This window comes from Entelurus aequoreus, linkage group LG18 (genome assembly GCF_033978785.1).
Source record: "Entelurus aequoreus isolate RoL-2023_Sb linkage group LG18, RoL_Eaeq_v1.1, whole genome shotgun sequence".
Taxonomy (NCBI): domain Eukaryota; kingdom Metazoa; phylum Chordata; class Actinopteri; order Syngnathiformes; family Syngnathidae; genus Entelurus; species Entelurus aequoreus.
This window is the reverse complement of record NC_084748.1, coordinates 11,529,960-11,554,959: the sequence shown is the minus strand read 5'-3', so window position 1 is coordinate 11,554,959 and position 25,000 is coordinate 11,529,960. Positions and strand designations below refer to the sequence as shown.

At 36.3% G+C, this 25,000-nt stretch overlaps 1 protein-coding gene across 2 annotated transcripts in view; it reads right to left on the bottom strand.

The window, feature by feature from the left end:
• The window catches only part of LOC133633799 (synaptogyrin-1-like), a 69,319-nt gene extending 50,385 nt beyond the window's left edge, over positions 1-18,934 (bottom strand). For both annotated transcript variants that reach the window (XM_062026505.1, XM_062026507.1), the window contains exon 1: positions 18,618-18,934. In XM_062026505.1, coding sequence (XP_061882489.1) covers positions 18,618-18,719 — 102 coding nt within the window. In that variant the 5' untranslated portion in view covers positions 18,720-18,934. The remainder of the gene's footprint in view (positions 1-18,617) is intronic.
• Between the last annotated feature and the right edge of the window lie 6,066 nt (positions 18,935-25,000).

Here is a 25,000-nt window from a genome sequence, read left to right as displayed (position 1 = left end):
TATATATACATATATATAATTTTGTTGCATCTATAACTTACCCCCAATGTATCATACCAAGTTTTTCCAACTTATGAACACATTTTAATTAGGTCCAGTGTAATTAATTTGCTGCTTTTTTTCAAGTTTATTATACCTAATTTTGTTGCATCTTCAGCTCATCTCCGACTTAAACAAAGTTTTAACAAATTCATGAACATAACGTATATATATTTTTTGTATATATTGTTTTTCAAATCACCTGACATGTATACTGTGTATATGTACATAATTTCTCCATTTTTTAATGGATAAATCTTTCTTAATTTTTTTATATACATGTTACAGGTTGTATATATTTTATTATTGAATGTAGCAAATTCTGATGAATTTTTAATGGCCCACAATGGAAACAAGCCTTTTGGCTTTTTGTGCCATCCATTTGCCTTTTGAAAGCATTATATGGATTCAATTTTTTAAAATGTCAATACACTTCTCAATCAATCAATCAATGAATCAATCAAAATAAAAAAAAAACATAAAATCACAAACCTTTTTTTTTAAGTTGCATCAAAGTAACATTTTTTACAGTGTAAGCTTAGTTTTGCGTTATGAAGTTTATTTCCTTTTTGTACCCAAAATGGACGAAAACCATGAGCTTAAACCCGGGAAAAACCATGATTATGGCGTCAACGTGTCACAGGAGGACGTGTTTTAACAAAACAGGAGTCATAATAGTCCCGCCAGTCAGTACATTCTGGAACCACGCGCCGCCAGACGCACTCCATTGGAGATAATGGCGGCAAAGTGCCCGCTGGAGTGGATTTCAATGTTTTCACAGAACACTGCTCTCTTTCATGCTTCCATTAAAAGCAGAACATCGCTGCTTTGTGTCTGAGTCCGTGTTTGATGACAATGCTGGCCAAAATATTGCCCTGCTTTTTGCACACTGTCTCGTTATTGTACGGCCACACGTTGTGTGGAGCAAACCAAAAAATGTCTTTATAGAGTTGGACTCCTAAATGAGTCGCCATGGGGGCCAAAGAAAGCTGCGAGTGCCAGCACTTTGATGAAAAAGGTGAGAAAACACTACTGAATTCAAGTTGTTTGAATAATTGTTTCGAAGTTATTAATAACTTTGTGTTACATTGAGGGCCCGGTGAGAAGCAAAAGCTGTCTTTGAAACCTACCAAGAGTAAGGCTCGTAAAACTCCACTGTGTAGGAGGGGGGTATGGTAATCAACAGAAAAATATTGTTCTAACCCGAGGACTTCAAAGCGGAGGGAAGACAGGATCTGCCCAATTTCCAGACGCCCTCTTTTTGAACCTCCTTTTTGAACTGGTTTACGAACGTCTTTTTTAACTATTTTACGAACTCTTTTTGAACTGACCGTTTCTGTGAATTGTTTACGACCTTGAAATGAAGGTGTTCTGTTTTCTTCCATGTATTATAGTCAAACAGAAAGATATTGTCTGACCCAAGTACTACAAAAGCGAAGAGGAAGCAGGACCAGACTCCCCTCCAGGTGACCTCTTTTTCAACCTCCTTTTTCAACTGTTTTTAAGAACGTCTTTTTGAACTGTTTTACAAACCTCTTTTTGAACTCGTTTACGACCTTTTCTGTGAACCGTTTACGACCTTTGTCCTTTAGAAACAGCTATGGCCATGTGGTTAGAGAAAGTCCAAATAAAGGAAGGAGGCATACAATCTTTCGCCAGAGCGTGGGTGACACTGTAAGAGGTTACAGGTTGACACGTTTCTCCTCAATTGAGTCAAAATTGAATTCTGTCTCTGTTTGATTCTTTGCTTCTTGTCTTGTTTAATAGATGTCATCAGTGTTTGAACCTGACACAAGTCTTCAATGTTTATTTACTGTACAAATTTCATTCATAATTTATGTGTATTTCACATTGTTTTATGCACCTAGATTTATAGGTTTCGGTAGGATTTGGTATACTTCTGACTTTTTGGAACAGATTAGTCATGTAAAAAAAAAAACAAGGTAACACTATGTGGAATATGTCTCCCAGCAGCACTGAGAGCGGACTCAGCCAAACTAAGTCTAGGCAATGTCGCAATTTTCAATGCCGACAAAGCAATTGACTCAAAAAAACGCTTAGTAAAGTAAGGCTCGAGTTTGCCAAAAATGCGCTAGCTTGATGCTAATATACATCCCAGCAGGCACACAAAATTGAAACAATGTTGAGAACTTGGTAAATTAGGTCCTGACGTTGAGCAACTCAAACATAACATAACATGCTTCTTGATGACATTGAATCAATGTCGGGTTGTGACGTTGATTTGACCATTGAAATTTTGGTCATTTCCCAACCAAAATTCTACAACACAAACACAACGTTGAAACAACATCTTTTTGACGACATTTAATCAACGTTGGGTTCTGACGTTGATTTGACCATTGAAATTTGGTCATTTCCCAACCAATATTCTACAACACAAACACAACGTTGAAACAACATCTTTTTGACGACATTTAATCAATGTTGGGTTCTGACGTTGATTTGACCATTGAAATTTTGGTCATTTCCCAACCAAAATTCTACAACACAAACACAACGTTGAAACGACATCTTTTTGACGACATTTAATCAATGTTGGGTTCTGACGTTGATTTGACCATTGAAATTTTGGTCATTTCCCAACCAATATTCTACAACACAAACACAACGTTGAAACAACATGCTTCTTGACGACGTTTAATCAATGTTGGGTTCTGACGTTGATTTGACCATTGAAATTTGGTCATTTTCCAACCAATATTCTACAACACAAATACAACAATGAAACAACATGCTTTTTGACAAAATGTATTCAATGTTAGGTTGTGTTGTTGATATTTTGCAACGTTGTTTCAAAGTCAGTTTTAAAAGACATGTAAGTACAATCAACAAAGTATCAATTTCTTGAGCCTCATGGGTTGGCGGTGTTATCGACATGCTACTGATTAGCATTAGCGATTCCACATGGCGATTTCAACACTTCCAAATGTGTTAATGACAACTACAACTAAGATGCACGTTACAATTTGATTGATTGATTAAAACTCTTATTAGTAGATTGCACAGTACAGTACATATTCCGTACAATTGACCACTAAATGGTAACACCCGAATACGTTTTTCAACGTGTTTAAGTCGGGGTCCACGTTAATCAATTCATACAATCAAACAGCGGATGCGTAATAAGTACAATACTTACAGTATTAACACTTTTTAGGGCACAAAAACAACAACTACTAAGAAACTATACACTACTGCCATCTGTCTTGGACTTGCAAATGCAAACACTGAATTATTAATCTTACTCCTGATTTTAATGGTATTCAATAATTATATCCAACCTACTTAGAGTCAAATGATATTAAAGCATGATTATTAAGAGAAATTATTATCAAGGTGTAGGTCAGGCTGATAAAAATAAATACTAATCAAATATACTGCAAAAGAAGGGACTCATAGACATTTAATGAATAATAAATCTACATTCAATTACACAGTGCTGAAATAAATTAATTCTAAATGAATTAATAAATAGTAATAATATGTATGTTTCTTCAATAAACCATCAATAACAATAAGGTGCTTCACCACTTTAGTCATAATTCTTGCGCTTAAAGAACTTCTGTACGACTAAAGCTCCAGACTTCTTCGGTTTATTTGATATCGTCATTGCTGCCACAAGTGGCGGAAAAATGTATTACAACTGAGTACCGCTGTTAGAATAATCATGTACATATTATCACACAACTTTAGTACGCTTAAATTCAGTTGCTATAGTTTTTAGCTATTGTGCTCAAGCTGTACTTTTTCCATCTGTGCAAGGACAAAACTTCTTGTCTGAGGGGTGGCCTCAGCCGCAGATGTTATCTTTGTTTTAGCCCCGCTAACAGCCAAGGACTTCAAGGACCTCAACGAAGATAAGACGACAGCACGCGGACGAAGCAGAGACAAGGCGAAATCACAAGGCCCCCCAGCACATTACGTCACGTATTGTGCGTACTGGAGCTGCTTTGCATATATGTGACCACTCCTTTTAGAGGCGGCCTCAGTGATGTTGACTGTGGAACTCCTGAATAAATAGAGGAACGCGGGAGCTGAACGCGGGAGCTGAACCTTAGAGCGTAGGGGCGAGACTGTGACTAATTGTGCAGCTCCATGCGTTCTCCTCATGAGCTAAATTGAACTCTGTCTCTGCATGATTCCTTGCTTCTTGTCTGTTTAATAGATGTCGTCAGTGTTTGAACCTGACAACCGCTGCGGTCTATACGGACAACAGCTTTGATTCAGATTTTTTTTGCGGCCCTGTAGGGGGTGCTAGCGGCCTGACAATGGGGTTAAAATACCCTGCCGTATCGGTACCCATCCCTAGTTTACAGAGTTGTTGACAACTCTACTAGGGGATGCTGGCCAGCCTCTTAGGGGTAAATGAATCAATAAAAGATGGATGCACTGATTGGTGTGGGGCGCTGGGGGGAGGGGGAGTGTGCCGGCAAGGGGGGAGGCTAACCTGATTGCTGCCGTCGCCATGGCAGCGGTCGCTCACATAATGAGGCAGGTGGAGAATTAGAGAGGAGAGTAAGATCCTGGGAGGAGGACTGCAAGAATCGAGGCCGAACAAGGACACGAGATGTCTCCACAAACAAAATTTTGCTGTTTGCTTCCATTTGTGTGAGTTCAGCCCAGGTGTCGGCAACCCAAAATGTTGAAAGAGCCATAATCGACAAACAATAAAAAAAATTAAAAAAAATAAACACCTTATATAAGTGTTATAATGAGGCCAACACAGGATGTAAGTGTCTATATTAGCCTACTATCAAAATGACTTTAAAAGTCTTATATAAGTGTTATAATGAAGGCAACACATGATGTAATTGTCTATATCAGTCTTATATAAGTGTTATAATGAAGGCAACACATGATGTAATTGTCCATATCAGCTGTATTAGCCTACTATCAAAATGACTATATCTGAGCCAAATTTTCATTAAAAGAAATGTTGAAATGTAATATTTATTCTACACATTTTTACAACATTGGAAAACATTAGTAAAATGGAGGTGTGGAGGGGGGCGTGGTCTGTGGGCCTGCCGCAGAGCGGGCTGTGTGTAAGGACCGGCCTCGAAGCCACCGGCAGGTGAGTGGATTGCCCAGCTGGGGCTGGTTATCTAATCACCTGTCGCCCTTATTAGCAGCAGCCGGACCCGAGACACGTGGTTGGAGTTGGTGCTGGTGAGCGGACACAGACGCTGGACATTGCGAGAGAGAGAAGGCCAGAACGACGACACGCCAAAAAGTCACGGAGCAGAGACTGTCGTGTCTGCGCTCACAATAAAATACATTGTTGAACTTGCTCTCGTGCAAGTGTGTGGTGAGCCGAAGAAGCCACTAGAGGGCAACCTCCACAGGAGGGTGAGATAACTCCTGGAAATTACTTAGAAATGCTAAAGGTATAGATGTGTTTGTCCAAGTTAAAGGAAACATCAGGCCGTCTTCTTCTAATGGATTTATTACAATCTTTGCAAGCTGGGTAACTTTTGCTGTGGTCTGGAACAACATGGCGCACAAATGCAGCCAATATTACACATAATGCAAATATAAATTACATAAACAGAGGACATAAGTAAAGGAAATTAAATGAGCTCAAATATACCTACAAACGAGGCATAATGATGCAATATGTACATGCAGCTGGCCTAAATAGCATGTTAGCGTGGATTAGCTTGCAGTCATGCACTGACCAAATATGCCTGATTAGCACTCCAAACGAGTCAATAACGTCAACAAAGCTCACCTTTGTGCATTCACGCACAGCATAAATTGTTTGGTGGACAAAATGAGACAAAGTAGGACAAAACGGCACTAGCCAAACACTCTCATCAGTGAAGCATTACCACAAACATATTAAACAGTGGGCTTTCTAACAATTAGGAAGGTTTGTGTCATGTTTGTCCTCATCTGTATCACAACAAAAAACATATTTTTCACCCCATTTTTTTGCAATTTCCATACATTTTTGTAAAAGCTCCATGGGGCCACTAGGGCGCCGCTAAAAGCCGTGGGTTACTGACTCCCGCACTAACCAAATATGCCTGATTATCACTCCACACAAGTCAATAACGTCAACAAAGCTCACCTTTGTGCATTCACGCACAGCATAAAACGTTTGGTGGACAAAATGAGACAAAGAAGGAGTGGCATTAAACACGTCTTTCTGTGGCAGCATCGGAGAAAGTTGTACATGTAAGCAAACTGTTGAGTCACAGTGCACACAACTACGGTGAGTTCGAGGACCGCCGAAATTAGTAGGACAAAACGGCGCTCGCCTAATACTCTCATCAGTGAAGCATAAACACATACATAATAAACAGTGGGCTTTCTAGCAATTAGTAAGGTTTGTGTCATGTGTGTCCTCCTACAGAAACCGTATTACAACAAAACATATTTTTCACCCCATTTTTTTTTTCCATTTCCATACATTTTTGAAAAAGCTCCATGGAGCCACCAAGGCGCCGCTAACGAGCCCCATGTGGCTCTAGAGCCGTGGGTTGCTGACTCCCGCACTAACCAAATATGCCTGATTAGCACTACATACAAGTCAGTAACGTCAACAAAGCTCACCTTTGTGCATTCACGCACAGCATAAAACGTTTGGTGGACAAAATGAGACTAAGGAGTGGCATAAAACACGTCTTTCTGTGGCAGCGTCTGAGAAAGTTGTACACGTAAACAAGCTGTTGAGTCACAGTCCACACAACTACGGTGAGTTTAAGGACCGGCGAAATTAGTAGGACAAAACGGTTCACGGCTGACTCAACCTGCCAGACATCGACACCCCCAATCACAGCTTGGACTTGAGTCCTTACAATATTGTCCCTAAATCTTTAAAGGAAAACCGCACTTTTGGGGACTAATTTTGCCCAACATCCGCCATCCTTATGTGAGACAACAACACGCGTCTTGTATTTTTCCATGCATTCTAATAGTGAAAAACTGCTGGCAAGAAGCAGCTAACAACGCAGGTAATTGAGATTAATCTATTCCACGTATAAAGCACTCTTAAAAAACATCCAAAAATTGACAACAACACTAGATTTATGCCGTAACTTCAAGTAGGGCATAAAGTATATGTCAGGTTCAAACACTGATGACATCTATTAAACAAGACAAGAAACAAGGAATTAAACAGAGACAGAAAAAATATAAATTTAGCTCAATTGAGGAGAGACGCCTGGACACTGTACCCTTGGACAGTGTCCCAGCACGCTCTGGCGAAAGATTGTACGCCACCTCTTTTATTTGGACTTTCCCTGATTACATGGCAACAGCTGTTTCTAAGGGACGGGGGTCGTAAACAGCCATCGCCTTTGATTATAGAACAGGTCAAAGAAAAGGTCGTAAACAGTTCACAGAAAAGGTCGTAAACAGTTCACAGAAAAGATCGTAAACAGTTCAAAGCGCTCTCTGGTAATCGAACAACGCAGGAAGTGATCACTGATCAGCGGGAGTGACACGCTAACCGCCAAATCAGGTAACAGTATCAACTATCAGGTTTGCTGATCTGGCGCTTGATTCTTTGCAAGGAGTGAGAAGAGAAAGTCAAAATGAAGAAATTGTGGATAAAAGAGGAAAAGTCATGAAGAAGTTAACGCTCATGCTAACGGAAACAGCGTCAGGAAGTGACCGACCAAACACATTGCTACCTAGCATAGCGGTGTGCATGACTGAGCTAGCAACACACACACACACACACACACACACACACACACACACACACACACACACGCACACACACACACACACACACACACACACACACACAGTAGCGTTGCCACCATGCACGCAAACAGAGTCGCGTGTGGAAATTCTGACACTGGAGCGCAAACAAAACGCGGCTGGACATTCCCTCTGACAAGCATCTGACAGAATGCGCTAACATTCTCGCGTTGCTACTCTCAACCGCGGCACAATGCTAACAGCGCTAGCCTCAAGATCTAAACTAGCATGGAATATGACCAATAATAGTAAGACTTTTTTTTTTTCCTCATTACTGTGAGAATCCTGCGGGTGGCTGAAGCATTAAGAAGTGTGGATGGTTGTTTTTATCAAGGACTAGCTGCAGTGTAGCATCAGTGAGCAGATAATACTGTATCATCTCTTTCTCTTTTGGACTCTTCAAGTCTTATAAGGTCGTTGTTGGTTCTTTTCCTTTTTGGTCCGGAGGACACGACGTCCACAGTTTCCAAAAACAATTTGAAATGTGGACTCGTCAGACCACAGAACACTTTTCCACTTTGCATCAGTCCATCTTAGATGAGCTCGGGCCCAGCGAAGCCGGCAGCATTTCTGGGTGTTGTTGATCAATGGTATTTTAGGCTTCATACTGCGCCACACATTTTTAATGGGAGACAGGTCTGGACTACAGGTAGGCCAGTCTAGTACCCGCACTCTTTTACTATGAAGCCACGCTGTTGTAATACGTGGCTTGGCATTGTCTTGCTGAAATAAGCAGGGGCGTCTATGATAACGTTGCTTGGATGGCAACATATGTTGCTCCAAAACCTGTATGTACCTTTCAGCATTAATGGTGCCTTCACAGATGTGTAAGTTACCCATGTCTTGGGCACTAATACACCCCTATACCATCACAGATGCTGGCTTTTACACTTTGCGCCTATAACAATCCAGATGGTTCTTTTCCTCTTTGGTCCGGAGGACACGACGTCCACAGTTTCCAAAAACAATTTGAAATGTGGACTCGTCAGACCACAGAACACTTTTACACTTTGCATCAGTCCATCTTAGATGAGCTCGGGTCCAGCGAAGCCGGCGGCGTTTCCGGGTGTTGTTGATAAATGGCTTTTGCTTTGCATAGTAGAGTTTTAACTTGCACTTACGGATGTAGCGAAAAACTGTAGTTACTGACAGTGGTTTTCTGAAGTGTTCCTGAGCCCATGTGGTGATATCCTTTACACACTGATGTCTCTTTTAGATGCAGTACTGCCTGAGGGATCCAAAGTCACGGGCATTCAAAGTTGGTTTTTGGCCTTGCTGTGATTTCTCCAGATTCTCTGAACCTTTTGATGATATTACGGACCGTAGATGGGGAAATCCCTAAATTCCTTGCAATAGCTGGTTGAGAAATGTTGTTCTTAAACTGTTGGACAATTTACTCACGCATGTGTTGACAAAGTGGTGACCCTCGCCCCGTCCTTGTTTGTGAATGACTGAGCATTTCATGGAAGCTGCTTTTATACCCAATCATGGCACCCACCTGTTCCCAAATTAGCCTGTTCACCTGTGGGATGTTCCAAATAAGTGTTTGATGAGCATTCCTCAACTTTGTCACTCTTTTTTGCCACTTGTGCCAGCTTTTTTGAAACATGTTGCAGACATCAAATTCCAAATGAGCTAATATTTGCAAAAAAAACAACAATGTTTTCCAGTTTGAACATTAAATATCTTGTCTTTGCAGTCTATTCAATTGAATATAAGTTGAAAAGGATTTGCAAATCTTTGTATTCTGTTTTTATTTACCATTTACACAACGTGCCAACTTCACTGCTTTTGGGTTTTGTATATTAGGAGCCTTTGTAACCAATTTTGAAATATTCTATTATCATTTATACGCCAAATAATACAGTGTGCATTGTGGTATATCTCGTTATTGCAAGAGGCAGCAATATAAATCGCAATATAGATTTTAGTATCCCTAGTCTTCGGGCACTACATTTCCTGCCACCTCATGTGTGCTGACATGCCAATAAAGTTCCTCAAACCCTTGAAAAACATCCGCCACCAAGACAGAGCGACCGTCTCCTCGCATCCTTGGATGAACTGTGAGCACGCTCAGACTTCCACACATCACATGTGTGGCTTCCACTGTCGCCGTGGCGATAGCCGATTCTTTGGATATCATGGCCGTCGTCTTTTTACTTTGTCTTTAGAATGTGTCGCGGGCTAATAAAAAAACAAGCTGCAGGCAGAAAATGGCCCCCCGGGCCGCGCTTTGGACACCCGTGAGCTAAGGCAGACCTGGGCAAATTTAGGCCCGAGGGCCACATGCGGCCCGTTAAAGGCCTACTGAAACCCACTACTACCGACCACGCAGTCTGATAGTTTATATATCAATGATGAAATCTTAACATTATAACACATGCCAATACGGCCGGGTTAACTTATAAAGTGACATTTTAAATTTGCCGCTAAACTTCCGGTTCGAAACGCCTCTGAGGATGACGTATGCGCGTGACGTGGCCCGGCGAACACGGGTATGCCTTCCACATTGAAGCCAATACGAAAAAGCTCTGTTTTCATTTCATAATTCCACAGTATTCTGGACATCTGTGTTCGTGAATCTGTTGCAATCATGTTCATTGCATTATGGAGAAGGAAGCTGAGCAAGCAAAGAAGAAAGTTGTCGGTGCGAAATGGACGTATTTTTCGAACGTAGTCAGCAACAACAGTACACAGCCGGCGCTTCTTTGTTTACATTCCCGAAAGATGCAGTCAAGATGGAAGAACTCGGATAACAGAGACTCTAACCAGGAGGACTTTTGACTTCGATACACAGACGCCTGTAGAGAACTGGGACAACACAGACTCTTACCAGGATTACTTTGATTTGGATGACAAAGACGCAGACGTGCTACTGTGAGTATGCAGCTTTGGCTTCTAAACATTTGATCGCTTGACCGTATGTGCGCAACTTTTTTTTGCGTATGTACGTAACTTTTTTAAAATATATAAGCTTTATGAACCTTGGGTTAGGTGAACGGTCTTTTGGGCTGAGTGATTGTGTGTGTTGATCAGGTGTTTGAATTGTATTGGCGTGTTCTATGGAGCTAGGAGCTAGCATAGGAGCTAGCATAGGAGCTAGGAGCTAGCATAACAAACACGCAGGTGTTTTTATGCAGGATTAATTTGTGGCATATTAAATATAAGCCTGGTTGTGTTGTGGCTAATAGAGTATATATATGTCTTGTGTTTATTTACTGTTGTAGTCATTCCCAGCTGAATATCAGGTACCGTGAGTATGCAGCCTTGGCTGTTAAACATTTGATAGCTTGACCGTATGTGCGCGTCACGTACGTAACTTTTTTTAAATATATAAGCTTTATGAACCTTGGGTTAGGTGAACTGTCTTTTGGGCTGATTGATTGCGTGTGTTGATCAGGTGTTTGAATTGTATTGGCGTGTTCTATGGAGCTAGGAGCTAGCAGAGGAGCTAGGAGCTAGCATAATAAACACGCAGGTGTTTTTATGCAGGATTAATTTGTGGCATATTAAATATAAGCCTGGTTGTGTTGTGGCTAATAGAGTATATATATGTCTTGTGTTTATTTACTGTTGTAGTCATTCCCAGCTGAATATCAGGTCACCCCCGGCTCTCACAGCATCTTCCCTATCTGAATAGCTTCAACTCCCCACTAGTCCTTCACTTGCACTTTACTCATCCACAAATCTTTCATCCTCGCTCAAATTAATGGGGAAATTGTCGCTTTCTCGGTCCGAATCTCTCTCACTTCATGCGGCCATCATTGTAAACAATAGGGAACTTTGCGTATATGTTCAACTGACTACGTCACGCTACTTCCGGTAGGGGCAAGCCTTTTTTTTATCAGATACCAAAAGTTGCAATCTTTATCGTCGTTGTTCTATACTAAATCCTTTCAGCAAAAATATGGCAATATCGCGAAATGATCAAGTATGACACATAGAATAGATCTGCTATCCCCGTTTAAATAAAAAAAAAAAAATTTCAGTAGGCCTTTAAGCTTTTCAATCTGGCCCGTCGGACATTCCCAAATATTTAGGGACCCTTTGGGACAGAGGACCCTATTGAATTTCTAGCGTTTTATTATTATACCGCTGCCTCTTTGAGCTGTAATTTGACCCTTGACATGCTTCAAAACTCACCAAATTGGACACACACATCAGGACTGGCGAAAATTGCGATCGAATCAAAAAAATCAAACCTCAAAACTCAAAATTGCGCTCTAGTGCCCCCTAGGAAGAAAACACAGACAAAACTGCCTGTAACTCCCAGTAGGAATGTCGTAGAGACATGAAACAAAAACCTCTATGTAGGTCTCACTTACACCTACACTACCGTTCAAAAGTTTGGGGTCACCCAAACAATTTTGTGGAATAGCCTTCATTTCTAAGAACAAGAATAGACTGTCGAGTTTCAGGTGAAAGTTCTCTTTTTCTGTACATTTTGAGCGTTTAATTGACCACACAAATGTGATGCTCCAGAAACTCAATCTGCTCAAAGGAAGGTCAGTTTTGTAGCTTCTGTAACGAGCTAAACTGTTTTCAGATGTGTGAACATGATTGCACAAGGGTTTTCTAATCATCAATTAGCCTTCTGAGCCAATGAGCAAACACATTGTACCATTAGAACACTGGAGTGATAGTTGCTGGAAATGGGCCTCTATACACCTATGTAGATATTACACCAAAAACCAGACATTTGCAGCTAGAATAGTCATTCACCACATTAGCAATGTATAGAGTGTATTTCTTTCAAGTTAAGACTAGTTAAAGTAATCTTCATTGAAAAGTACAGTGCTTTTCCTTCAAAAATAAGGACATTTCAATGTGACCCCAAACTTTTGAACGGTAGTGTATATGTCATACACTGACAACCCCCAGCAAAAATCAACAGGAAGTTTGCAATTCCCCCTTCAAAACAACAGTCACCTTTTTTCAAACATTATCTCCTCTGAGCGCGTTTGTCGTGTCGGCTTCAAATTAGCACAGAAGAGAGATTGAACCCTTCTGATTAAAAGTTGATGAAAGAGTTTTAATTACTGCTCCGGTTTGGATTTTATGAGCCCTCAAAGTCCATCCCGTCCATCGCTGCTTGCAGCTTTAATTTTTTTTTTTTATATCTTTAAGATGGAAAATGTAGCTGCCATTATGATGTGCAGTGATGTATTCTAATGAGCGTAAGTCTTGAACTATACAAAGTACTTCAATGGTTGGAATCTGCGCTTTTGCATGATATTTTAGTGACTAGTGATGTCCTGATACCAGTATTATTTTGATACATTTCGGTACTTTTCAATACTTTTCTAAATAAAGGGGACAAGAAATAATTGCATTATTGGCTTTATTTTAATAAAAAACCTTAGGGTGTGGCGGACCGGTACTTTTCAGCGGCGGTATGGTACAGAATATGATTCATTAGTATCGCGGTACTATACTAATACCCGTATACCGTACAACCCTACTAGTTACTATGGTAATCTACGTCACAGCAGGTCAGACGAGGCACCAAGCAGTGTGGGTGGGGAGCGTTTCCACAGAGTGTTTCCAGAGCCTGAAATGCGGGTGTCAGGGACAGACGCGGAAGGAGATTTTTTACAAGAAAGTTCTAAAGCTTAGTGATGTATCAGATTGTAGATGTTTTTTGTTTTTTTACCCTTCACTATCATATTTTGCTGTGTTTGTAGCATTTTTGTTAGAGATGTCCGATAATATCGGCCGATAAATGCTTTAAAATGTAATATCGGAAATTATCGGTATCGTTTTTTTATTATCGGTATCGTTTTTTTTTGTTTTTTTTTAAATTAAATCAACATAATGCACCAACCCAAAAAACCTCCCTCCCCCAAAAGGGTTGTTTCTTTCTGTTATTAATATTCTGGTTCCTACATTATATATCAATATATATCAATACAGTCTCCAAGGGATACAGTCCGTAAGCACACATGATTGTGCGTGCTGCTGGTCCACTAATAGTACTAACCTTGAACAGTTAATTTGACTCATTTTCATTAATTACTAGTTTCTATGTAACTGTTTTTATATTGTTTTACTTTCTTTTTTATTCAAGAAAATGTTTTTTAATTTATTTATCTTATTTTTTTTTTTTTTAAAAAGGACCTTATCTTCACCATACCCGGTTGTCCAAATTAGGCATAATAATGTGTTAATTCCACGACTGTATATATCGGTTGATATCGGTATCGGTTGATATCATATCTGTAATTAAAGAGTTGGACAATATCGGAATATCGGATATCGTCAAAAAGCTATTATCGGACATCCCTAATTTTTGTTGCATTTGGCTTGATTGTAAAATATGTCGATTGAGAGGGGGTGTAGCGTTCATATGTTGTCAATATTCAGGGTTTTATCGTTCATAGAAAAAAATAAAAATTCCATTCCGTTTTTAAGGCGGTCTGTCATAACATTTTCAGCATTCAATCAGACTTTATTGGGAGGTTTTGTATTAGTTTTCCTAAAAATAGATATACCGGCCCCCAGACACATTTTTTTCTCTAAATTTGGCCCCCCGAGTCAAAATAATTGCCCAGGCCTGAGCTAAGGTATTAACACGACGTGGGAGGAAGTACACGCCACTTTGAAAGCGCACCGTTTGGAGACGCGCTTCTCAACGAGCGTCTCCAAACGTCTCCGGGTGCTGCTGCTTGGTATTTCTAATCTAGGAATGTCTTCATAAACTTCAATAATTGCTAACCGCGGTAAAACTCCAGACGGTTAGTATTACCGTTTTTAAATGAACCGTGTTCGATGAATGCGCGTTGATGAACTCACAGACGGACTGACACTAGCTCGCTAGCTTAAATGCTAACATGAAAACATGAGCCATTAACGTCTTTCCCCAATCTAAACCTACATGAACACGTTACTGTCTGAGCAACTAAGATATTTAATTGTGCACATTGAAGCTACAAGCCGTGCTCTCTTAGAGCAGACCGACCCTTCTATACTTCTATAGGTGCGTTCAAGGACCCCTGAACAGAGTAGGACGTCATAGCGCAAACATGTCTAAAAAATATTTTTTTCTTTTTCTACAAATAAGGACATAAGACAATGGTGGTTGCGACACATATCAAAAGTGAAAGTCGTGGTTGGAAACAGGAAACTCCGATTCTCTGGTAATGTATTAATAGGCTCTCACCTGGACACTACATTAGGTACACACGCCAATACAAAACATTTAATAAGATCATTTTGATTGACACTTTCAGGTATGTTGTTGACTTTACAATAATAGAAGCTCAGACAAAAGGCACACACACACACACACACACACACACACACACACACACACACACACACACACACACACACACAACACAGTGTTAACGTCATCAGGCTTGGGGTGTTACTATGGTTACCACTGTTGCTCAGGTGACATTTGGGGGTGGCTGCTGGGTGAAATGTTCAATTATATTCCCCTCTCACAAAGAAATGCAGTACAATAAACCAACGAAGGCCAGGGTGTGCCAACTTTGTTAGCAACAACTGAAGGTCACTTAAAGTTAAGTTAAAGTACCAATGATTGTCACACACACACACACACTAAGCGTGGTGAAATGTGTCCTCTGCATTTGACCCATCCCCTTGTTTACCCCCTGGGAGGTGAGGGGAGCAGTGGGCAGCAGCGGTGGCCGCGCCCGGGAATCATTTTTGGTGATTAAACCCCCAATTCCAACCCTTGATGCTTAGTGCCAGGCAGGGAGGTAATGGGTCCCATTTTTATAGTCTTTGGTATGACTCGTTTGAACTCACGCCACCGAGTAGGTTTAAATTAAATTAAATTAAATGATTAATTAATTAATTAATTAAACTAAATTAAATTAAATTACATTAATTACATTTTGTACATTAACGCCAATTTTGCATCCGAACGCCTCATCGTCCTATAGTTTGGTACTTGACACATGCTAAATGTTAGCATGCTAACATTGACATGCTAACTTTTTGAGCCAATTTTGCAACCGAATGCCTGAGAGTCATATAGCTTGGTACTTGTCAAATGCTGTTAGCATGCTAACACTGACATGCTAACTTTTTTTTTACCCAATTTTGCAATTGAACGCCACAGCATCATATAGCTTGGTACTTGACACATGCTGTTAGCATGCTAACATTGACATGCACTTTTTTTTTAAGCCAATTTTGCACCGTAACACCTCATTAACATGCTATCTTTTGTTAGCCAATTTTGCATGCAAACACTTCAGCGTCATATAACTTGGTACTTGACACATGCTAACTCTTAGCACGCCAACTTTTTTTTTTTTTTTAGTTAATTTTGCATGCATACGCTTCATAGTCTTCTTTGTGGGGACATTTTTGATTGTCATGTCATGTTCGGATGTACATTGTCTTTGCTCCACAGTAAGTCTTTGCTGTCGTCCAGCATTCTGTTTTTAATTTGTAGCCAATTCAGTTTTAGTTTTGTTCTGCAAAGCCTTCCCTAAGCTTCAATGCCTTTTCTTTGGGGCACTCACCTTTTGTTTATTTTTATTTTTTAAGCACTAGACACCTTTTTTACCTGCACACTGCCTTCCACTGTTTTCGACATCGACAAAGCAATTAGCTACCGGCTGCCACCTACTGATATGGAAGAGTATTACACGGTTACTCTGCCGAGCTTTAGACAGCACCGACACTCAACAACAACACATCATTTGCAGACTATAATTACTGGTTTGCAAAAAATATCTTTAGGTGAAATTAGATCATCTCCCACGGCACAACAGACTGTATCTCAGTGGTTGAAAAACACTGAGCTAAGGTACTAAGACGACCCGGGAGGAAGTACACGCCACTTTGAAAGAGCCCAGCTCTGACAAATCCACATCACGCTCATAATCGTTCACGCTTGGTGGAGCCGCCACATGACTCTTTACCCCCTGAGCTGTTTTTTCTCCTCCCAACATTGAGGAGACGCACTCAGTTGGCGTTCACGACGCACAAACACGACAATTGTGCACCACAATAGTACACAAAACTGGTTGTCTGCTTTGAATTATGATTGTTTCCGTTGATTTCAGGTCACAAGTGAATTCACTCAACATTATCCAGCAAGAAGACACTTTGGCAAGCCAAGATGAGATATATATATATATATATATATATATATATATATATATATATATATATATATATATATATATATATATATATATATATATATATATATATATATATATATATATATATATATATATACTGTATGATAGTCAAGGTTTCTGTGGTTTATCTGTTATACAGAGTTCAATACCATATATATATATATATATATATATATATATATATATATATATATATATATATATATATATATATATGTATATATATATATATATATACTGTATATACATACACGTTAGGTCAAGAAAAAATACAGAGGCTATATCATCCCTACAAGCCTGTTTCTCAGGTTTCGATATAAATATAAAATAAATAAATAAAACAAAAAGGGAAACAGGGAAACCTGCGAAACAGGCTTGTAGGGATGATATAGCCTCTGTATTTTTTCTTGACCTAACGTGTATGTATATACAGTATATATATATATATATACATATATATATATATATATATATATATATATATATATATATATATATATATATATATATATATATATATATATATATATATATATATATAGTCAAGGTTTCTGTGGTTTATCTGTTATACAGTGCTCAATACCGGGGTAGAGCGGAATATATGTTAGGTCAGATTTAAAATCCCCTGAAGAGCAGGGAAACCTGTGAAACAGGCTTGTAGGGATGAAATAGCCTCTGTGTTTTTTCCTGACCTAATGTATGTGTATATATATATATATATATATATATATATATATATATATATATATATATATATATATATATATATATATACACACACACGTTAGGTCGGGAAAAAAATACAGAGGCTATATCATCCCTACAAGCCTGTTTCGCAGGTTTCCCTATAAAGATCCATCCATCCATTTCCTACCGCTTGTCCCTTTTGGGGTCGCGGGGGGTGCTGGAGCCTATAAATATAAAATAAATAAATAAAATGAAATAAAATAAACAGGGAAACCTGCGAAACAGGCTTGTAGGGATGATATAGCATCTGTATTTTTTTCCTGACCTAACGTTATATATATATATATACACACATAGTCAAGGTTTCTGTGGTTTATACAGTGCTCAATACCGGGGTAGAGTGGAATATACAATAGGTCAGATTTAAAATCCCCTGAAGAGCAGGGAAACCTGCGAAACAGGCTTGTATGGATGAAATAGCCTCTGTGTTTATTCCTGACCTAACGTATGTATATATATATATATATATATATATATATATATATATATATATATATATATATATATATATATATATATATATATATATATATATATATATTTGCTGACGTAAAGGCCCCACCTCTGCAGCTGACTGACAAATAGTAACAGAGATGTGTTTTAAGATGTATAGTGAAGCCTTTTTGTTGTTGTTGTTGTTGTTGTTTTAAAGTGGGCGTACACACGTGACAGGCTCATGTTCCTAATGTGTATGTGGCCACCATGTTCTCCCCCCTCACTTGATATCTTCCTCCTAATGACGAGCCGGAAGAGACTACATGGTTATTCGTGACGTGATATATGTTACTGCAGTGTAAAATGTCCCACGGAGGCTCCACTTGGACCTCTCGGCCATGTTTGTTTACTGCGGGACTTCAAATAACCACACGACTGGCCCCGTTAAGTGACACAATTACGATCGCGGTGCATGCTGGGTAGTACACTGGAGGGTTAGTATTGAATAAAGATGATATTTATTGATGAGTCACTCACCCACGACACGATGCGGAGTATAGTCTGAGGCTGCTGGAAGAAGGTGACGGGGTCGAAGGCTCCTCCGGCTTTCCCAGCTCCGTACGCCTGCATCCCCTCCATGGCTGCCGCCCCCCCGCCTGCCTGCCTGCCTGCCTGCCTGGTCCTGCTGGGTCAAGCAGCGAGCACAGCCACGATATCCCGCGGGACACTTCCTGGAGCCTCCCTGGCGAGTCTTCTTTGAGCCTTTTTCGCGGAGGAAGGTGCGCGTGACGTGTCCTCCCTTTTTCTCCCACGGAGCCGCTGCGAAAGGCGAGAGATGGGGCGTGAACGCGCAAGCCGGTGTCACGCCTCGGCCGCGCGCACGTGACGTAGAAGGTTCTTTGGTCCTTTTTTTTTTTTTTTTTTTTTTTTTTTTACAAGCCATGTGTTTATTCCGACAAGCTTTTTTTAATTTATTTTATTTTATTTTTTTATTTTATATTTTATAAACCTTTATTTATAAATTGCAACATTTACAAACAATTGAGAAATAATAATAATCAAAATAAGTACAAAAACGCGTCGGCCACGCGCGCGTGACGTAGAAGCTTCTTGGTCCTTTTTTTTTCTTTTTCTTTTTTTTTTCTTCTACAAGCAATGTGTTTATTTCGACCAGCTTTTTTATTTTTATTTTTATTTTTTTGAATTTTATAAACCTTTATTTATAAATTGCAACATTTACAAAAAATTGAGAAACAATAATAATTAAAATAAATACAAAAACGCCTGGGCCGTTTAAAAAAAAAAAAAAGATGTGACATAGAAGCTTTTTGGTCATTTTTTTTCTTTTTTCTTTTTTTTTTTTACAAGCAATGTGTTTATTCCGACCAGCATTTTTTATTTATTTTTTATTTTATATTTTATAAACCTTTATTTATAAATTGCAACATTTACAAACAATTGAGAAATAATAATAATCAAAATAAGTACAAAAACGCGTCGGCCACGCGCACGTGACGTAGAAGCTTCTTGGTCCTTTTTTTTCCTTTTTTTTTTTCTACAAGCAATGTGTTTATTTCGACCAGCTTTTTTTTTTTTATTAATATTTTTTTTGGAATTTTATAAAACTTTATTTATAAATTGCAACATTTACAAAAAATTGAGAAACAATAATAATTAAAATAAATACAAAAACGCCTGGGCCGTTTAAAAAAAAAAAGATGTGACATAGAAGCTTTTTGGTCCTTTTTTTTCTTTTTCCTTTTTTTTTTTACAAGCAATGTGTTTATTCCGACCAGCATTTTTTATTTATTTTTTATTTTATATTTTATAAACCTTTATTTATAAATTGCAATATTTACAAACAATTGAGAAATAATAATAATCAAAATAAGTACAAAAACGCCTCGGCCGCGCGCACGTGACATAAAAGCTTCTTGGTCCTTTTTATTTATTTTTTAAATTTTTTTATTTATTTTTATTTTTTACAAGCAATTAATTCCGACCAGCTTTTTTTATTAATTTTTTAAAATTTTATAAACCTTTATTTATCAATTGCAACATTTACAATCAATTGAGAAATAATAATAATCAAAATAAGTACAAAAACGCCTCCGCCGTGACATAGAAGCTTCTAGGTCCTTTTTTTTTTTTTTTTTTTTTTTTTACAAGCCATGTGTTTATTCCAACCAGCTTTTTTTATTTATTTTATTTTATTTTTTTATTTTATATTTTATAAACCTTTATTTATAAATTGCAACATTTACAAACAATTGAGAAATAATAATAATCAAAATAAGTACAAAAACGCCTCGGCCACGCGCACGTGACGTAGAAGCTTCTTGGTCCTTTTTTTTTTCTTTTTCTTTTTTTTTTTCTACAAGCAATGTGTTTATTTCGACCAGCTTTTTTATTTTTATTAATATTTTTTTTGGAATTTTATAAACCTTTATTTATAAATTGCAACATTTACAAAAAATTTAGAAACAATAATAATTAAAATAAATACAAAAACGCCTGGGCCGTTTAAAAAAAAAAAAAAGATGTGACAGAAGCTTTTTGGTCCTTTTTTTTCTTTTTTCTTTTTTTTTTTACAAGCAATGTGTTTATTCCGACCAGCATTTTTTATTTATTTTTTATTTTATATTTTATAAACCTTTATTTATAAATTGCAACATTTACAAACAATTGAGAAATAATAATAATCAAAATAAGTACAAAAACGCCTCGGCCGCGCGCACGTGACATAAAAGCTTCTTGGTCCTTTTTATTTTATTTTATTTTATTTTTTTATTTTTTTTATTTTTTACAAGCAATTAATTCCGACCAGCTTTTTTTTATTAATTTTTTAAAATTTTATAAACCTTTATTTATCAATTGCAACATTTACAATGAATTGAGAAATAATAATAATCAAAATAAGTACAAAAACGCCTCCGCCGTGACGTAGAAGCTTCTTGGTCCTTTTTTTTTTATTTTTTATTTTTACAAGCCATGTGTTTATTCCGACCAGCTTTTTTTATTTATTTTATTTTATTTTTTTATTTTATATTTTATAAACCTTTATTTATAAATTGCAACATTTACAAACAATTGAGAAATAATAATAATCAAAATAAGTACAAAACGCCTTGGCCACGCGCACGTGACGTAGAATTTTCTTGGTCCTTTTTTTTTCTTTTTTCTTTTTTCTTTTTTCTACAAGCAATGTGTTTATTTCGACCAGCTTTTTTTTATTTATTTTTTTATTTTTTTGAATTTTATAAACCTTTATTTATAAATTGCAACATTTACAAAAAATTTAGAAAAAATAATAATTAAAATAAATACAAAAACGCCTGGACTGTTTAAAAAAAAAATATGACGTGACATAGAAGCTTCTTGGTCCTTTTTTTTTTATTGTATTTTTTTTTTTACAAGCAATGTGTTTATTCCGACCAGCTTTTTTTATTTATTTTTATTTTATAAACATTTATTTATAAATTGCAACATTTACAAACAATTGAGAAAAAATAATAATCAAAATAAGTACAAAAACGCCTCGACCGCGCACACTTGACGTGGAGGCTTCTTGGTCCTTTTTTAAAAAAAAAATCTTATTTATTTACAAGCAATGTGTTTATTGCGACTAGCTTATTTTAAATTTTTTATAAACCTTTATTTATGAATTGCAACATTTACAAACAATTGAGAAATAATAATTATTAAAATAAGTACAAAAACGCCTCGGCCGCGCACACGTGACGTAGAAGCTTCTTGGTCCTTTTTTTTATTTTTTTAAATTTTTTACAAGCAATGTGTTTATTCCGACCAGCTTTTTTTATTTTTTTTTATTTTATTTTATAAACCTTTATTTATAAATTGCAACATTTACAAACATTGAGAAATAATAATAATCAAAATAAGTACAAAAACGCCTCGGCCGCGCGCACGTGACGTAGAAGCTTCTTGGTCCTTTTTTTTCCTTTTTTCTTTTCTACAAGCAATGTGTTTATTTCGACCAGCTTTTTTTATTGTTATTTTTATTTTTTTGAATTTTATAAACCTTTATTTATAAATTGCAACATTTACAAAAAATTGAGAAAAAATAATAATTAAAATAAATACAAAAACGCCTGGGCTGTTTAAAAAAAAAATATGACGTGACATAGAAGCTTCTTGGTCCTTTTTTTTTTTTTTTTTTTTTTTTTTACAAGCAATGTGTTTATTCCGACCAGCTTTTTTTATTTATTTTTATTTTATAAACATTTATTTATAAATTGCAACATTTACAAACAATTGAGAAAAAATAATAATCAAAATAAGTACAAAAACGCCTCGACCGCGCGCACTTGACGTGGAGGCTTCTTGGTCCTTTTTAAAAAAAAAATTCTTATTTATTTACAAGCAATGTGTTTATTGCGACTAGCTTATTTTAAAATTTTTATAAACCTTTATTTATGAATTGCAACATTTACAAACAATTGAGAAATAATAATTATTAAAATAAGTACAAAAACGCCTCGGCCGCGCACACGTGACGTAGAAGCTTCTTGGTCCTTTTTTTAATTTTTTAATTTTTTTTACAAGCAATGTGTTTATTCCGACCAGCTTTTTTATTTTTATTTTATTTTATTTTATAAACCTTTATTTATAAATTGCAACATTTACAAACATTGAGAAATAATAATAATCAAAATAAGTACAAAAACGCCTCGGCCGCGCGCACGTGACGTAGAAGCTTCTTGGTCCTTTTTTTTCCTTTTTTCTTTTCTACAAGCAATGTGTTTATTTCGACCAGCTTTTTTATTGTTATTTTTATTTTTTTGAATTTTATAAACCTTTATTTATAAATTGCAACATTTACAAAAAATTGAGAAAAAATAATAATTAAAATAAATACAAAAACGCCTGGGCTGTTTAAAAAAAAAATATGACGTGACATTGAAGCTTCTTGGTCCTTTTTTTTTTACAAGCAATGTGTTTATTCCGACCAGCTTTTTTATTTATTTTTATTTTATAAACATTTATTTATAAATTGCAACATTTACAAACAATTGAGAAAAAATAATAATCAAAATAAGTACAAAAACGCCTCGACCGCGCGCACTTGACGTGGAGGCTTCTTGGTCCTTTTTTAAAAAAAAAATCGTATTTATTTACAAGCAATGTGTTTATTGCGACTAGCTTATTTTAAAAATTTTATAAACCTTTATTTATGAATTGCAACATTTACAAACAATTGAGAAATAATAATTATTAAAATAAGTACAAAAACGCCTCGGCCGCGCACACGTGACGTAGAAGCTTCTTGGTCCTTTTTTTAATTTTTAAATTTTTTTTACAAGCAATGTGTTTATTCCGACCAGCTTTTTTATTTATTTTTTATTTTATTTTTAAACCTTTATTTATAAATTGCAACATTAACAAACATTGAGAAATAATAATAATCAAAATAAGTACAAAAACGCCTCGGCCGCGCGCACGTGACGTAGAAGCTTCTTGGTCCTTTTTTTAATTTTAATTTTTTAATTTTTTAATTTTTATTTTTTACAAGCAATTTATTCCGACCAGCTTTTTTATTTTTATTTTTCATTTTGATTTATAAACCTTTATTTATCAATTGCAACATTTACAATCAATTGGGAAATAATAATAATCAAAATAAGCACAAAAACGCCTCCGCCGTGACGTAGAAGCTTCTGGGTCCTTTTTTTTTTTTTTGTCTTTTACAAGCGATTTACAGCTTATTTTTTATTTTTTAAATGTATTTATTTATTTTTGAATTTTATAAACCTTTATTTATAAATTGCAACATTTACAAACAATTGAGAAATAATAATAATCAAAATAAGTACAAAAACGCCTCGGCCGCGCGCACGTGACATAGAAACTTCTTGGTCCTTTTTTTTTTTTTTACAAGCAATGTGTTTATTCCGACCAGCTTTTATATTTTTTAATTTTTTTGAATTTTATAAACCTTTATTTATAGATTGCAACATTTAAAATCAATTGAGAAATAATAATAATTAAAATAAATACAAAAACGTGACGTAGAAAATTCTTGGTCCTTTTTTATTTTTATTTTTAATTTTTTTTACAAGCAATGTGTTTATTCCGACCAGCTTTTTTATTTTTTTTATATTATAAACCTTTACTTATAAATTGGAACATTTACAAACTATTAAGAAATAATAATAATCAAAATAAGTACAAAAACGCCTCGGCCGCGCGCAAGTGAAGTAGAAGCTTCTACTCCTTTTTTTTTTATTATAATTTTTTTTACAAGCAATGTGTTTATTCTGACCAGCTTTTTTATTATTTTTTATTTTTTTTACTTTTTTTTAAAATGTTATAAACCTTTATTTATTAATTGCAACATTTGAAAACAATAGAGAAATAATAATAATAAGAATAAGTACAAAAATAGTTCAAAAACATTACAAAAACAGTACAAAAACAGTACAAAACAGCGCCAGGGGGTTGTAAACTATATATATATATATATATATATATAACAAAGTGCAAAGCCATAGGCTCACACAAGCTCAGTAAATAATTTAAATTTGGAGCACAGCATCATAGTTTTCACAGCTTTTTGGTTGTTAGAGGTAGAGAGTGTTTTAACTTAGAGTTCTAATTCTTTTTTAAAGGCACAAAAAAACAGGTCGGATATTGAGAAACTTACATTTAGGAATATAAAACTTAGCCAATAGTATAATGAGGTTGCATAGGTAAAATTCCTTTTCAAATTATTTTTTCATACTGTGTAAATCCAAATAGCACATCTTTAAAACAAAGCACAAATTTATCATGAATATTGTCCAGGATGAAGCGACAGATGCCAGGTAATAACGATGAATGATTTTAAAAGATATCTATTTGACTTTGTTGGCAAGTAAATACCTGTTTTTACGATTGTCTGGGTTTTTTAAATTTATTTT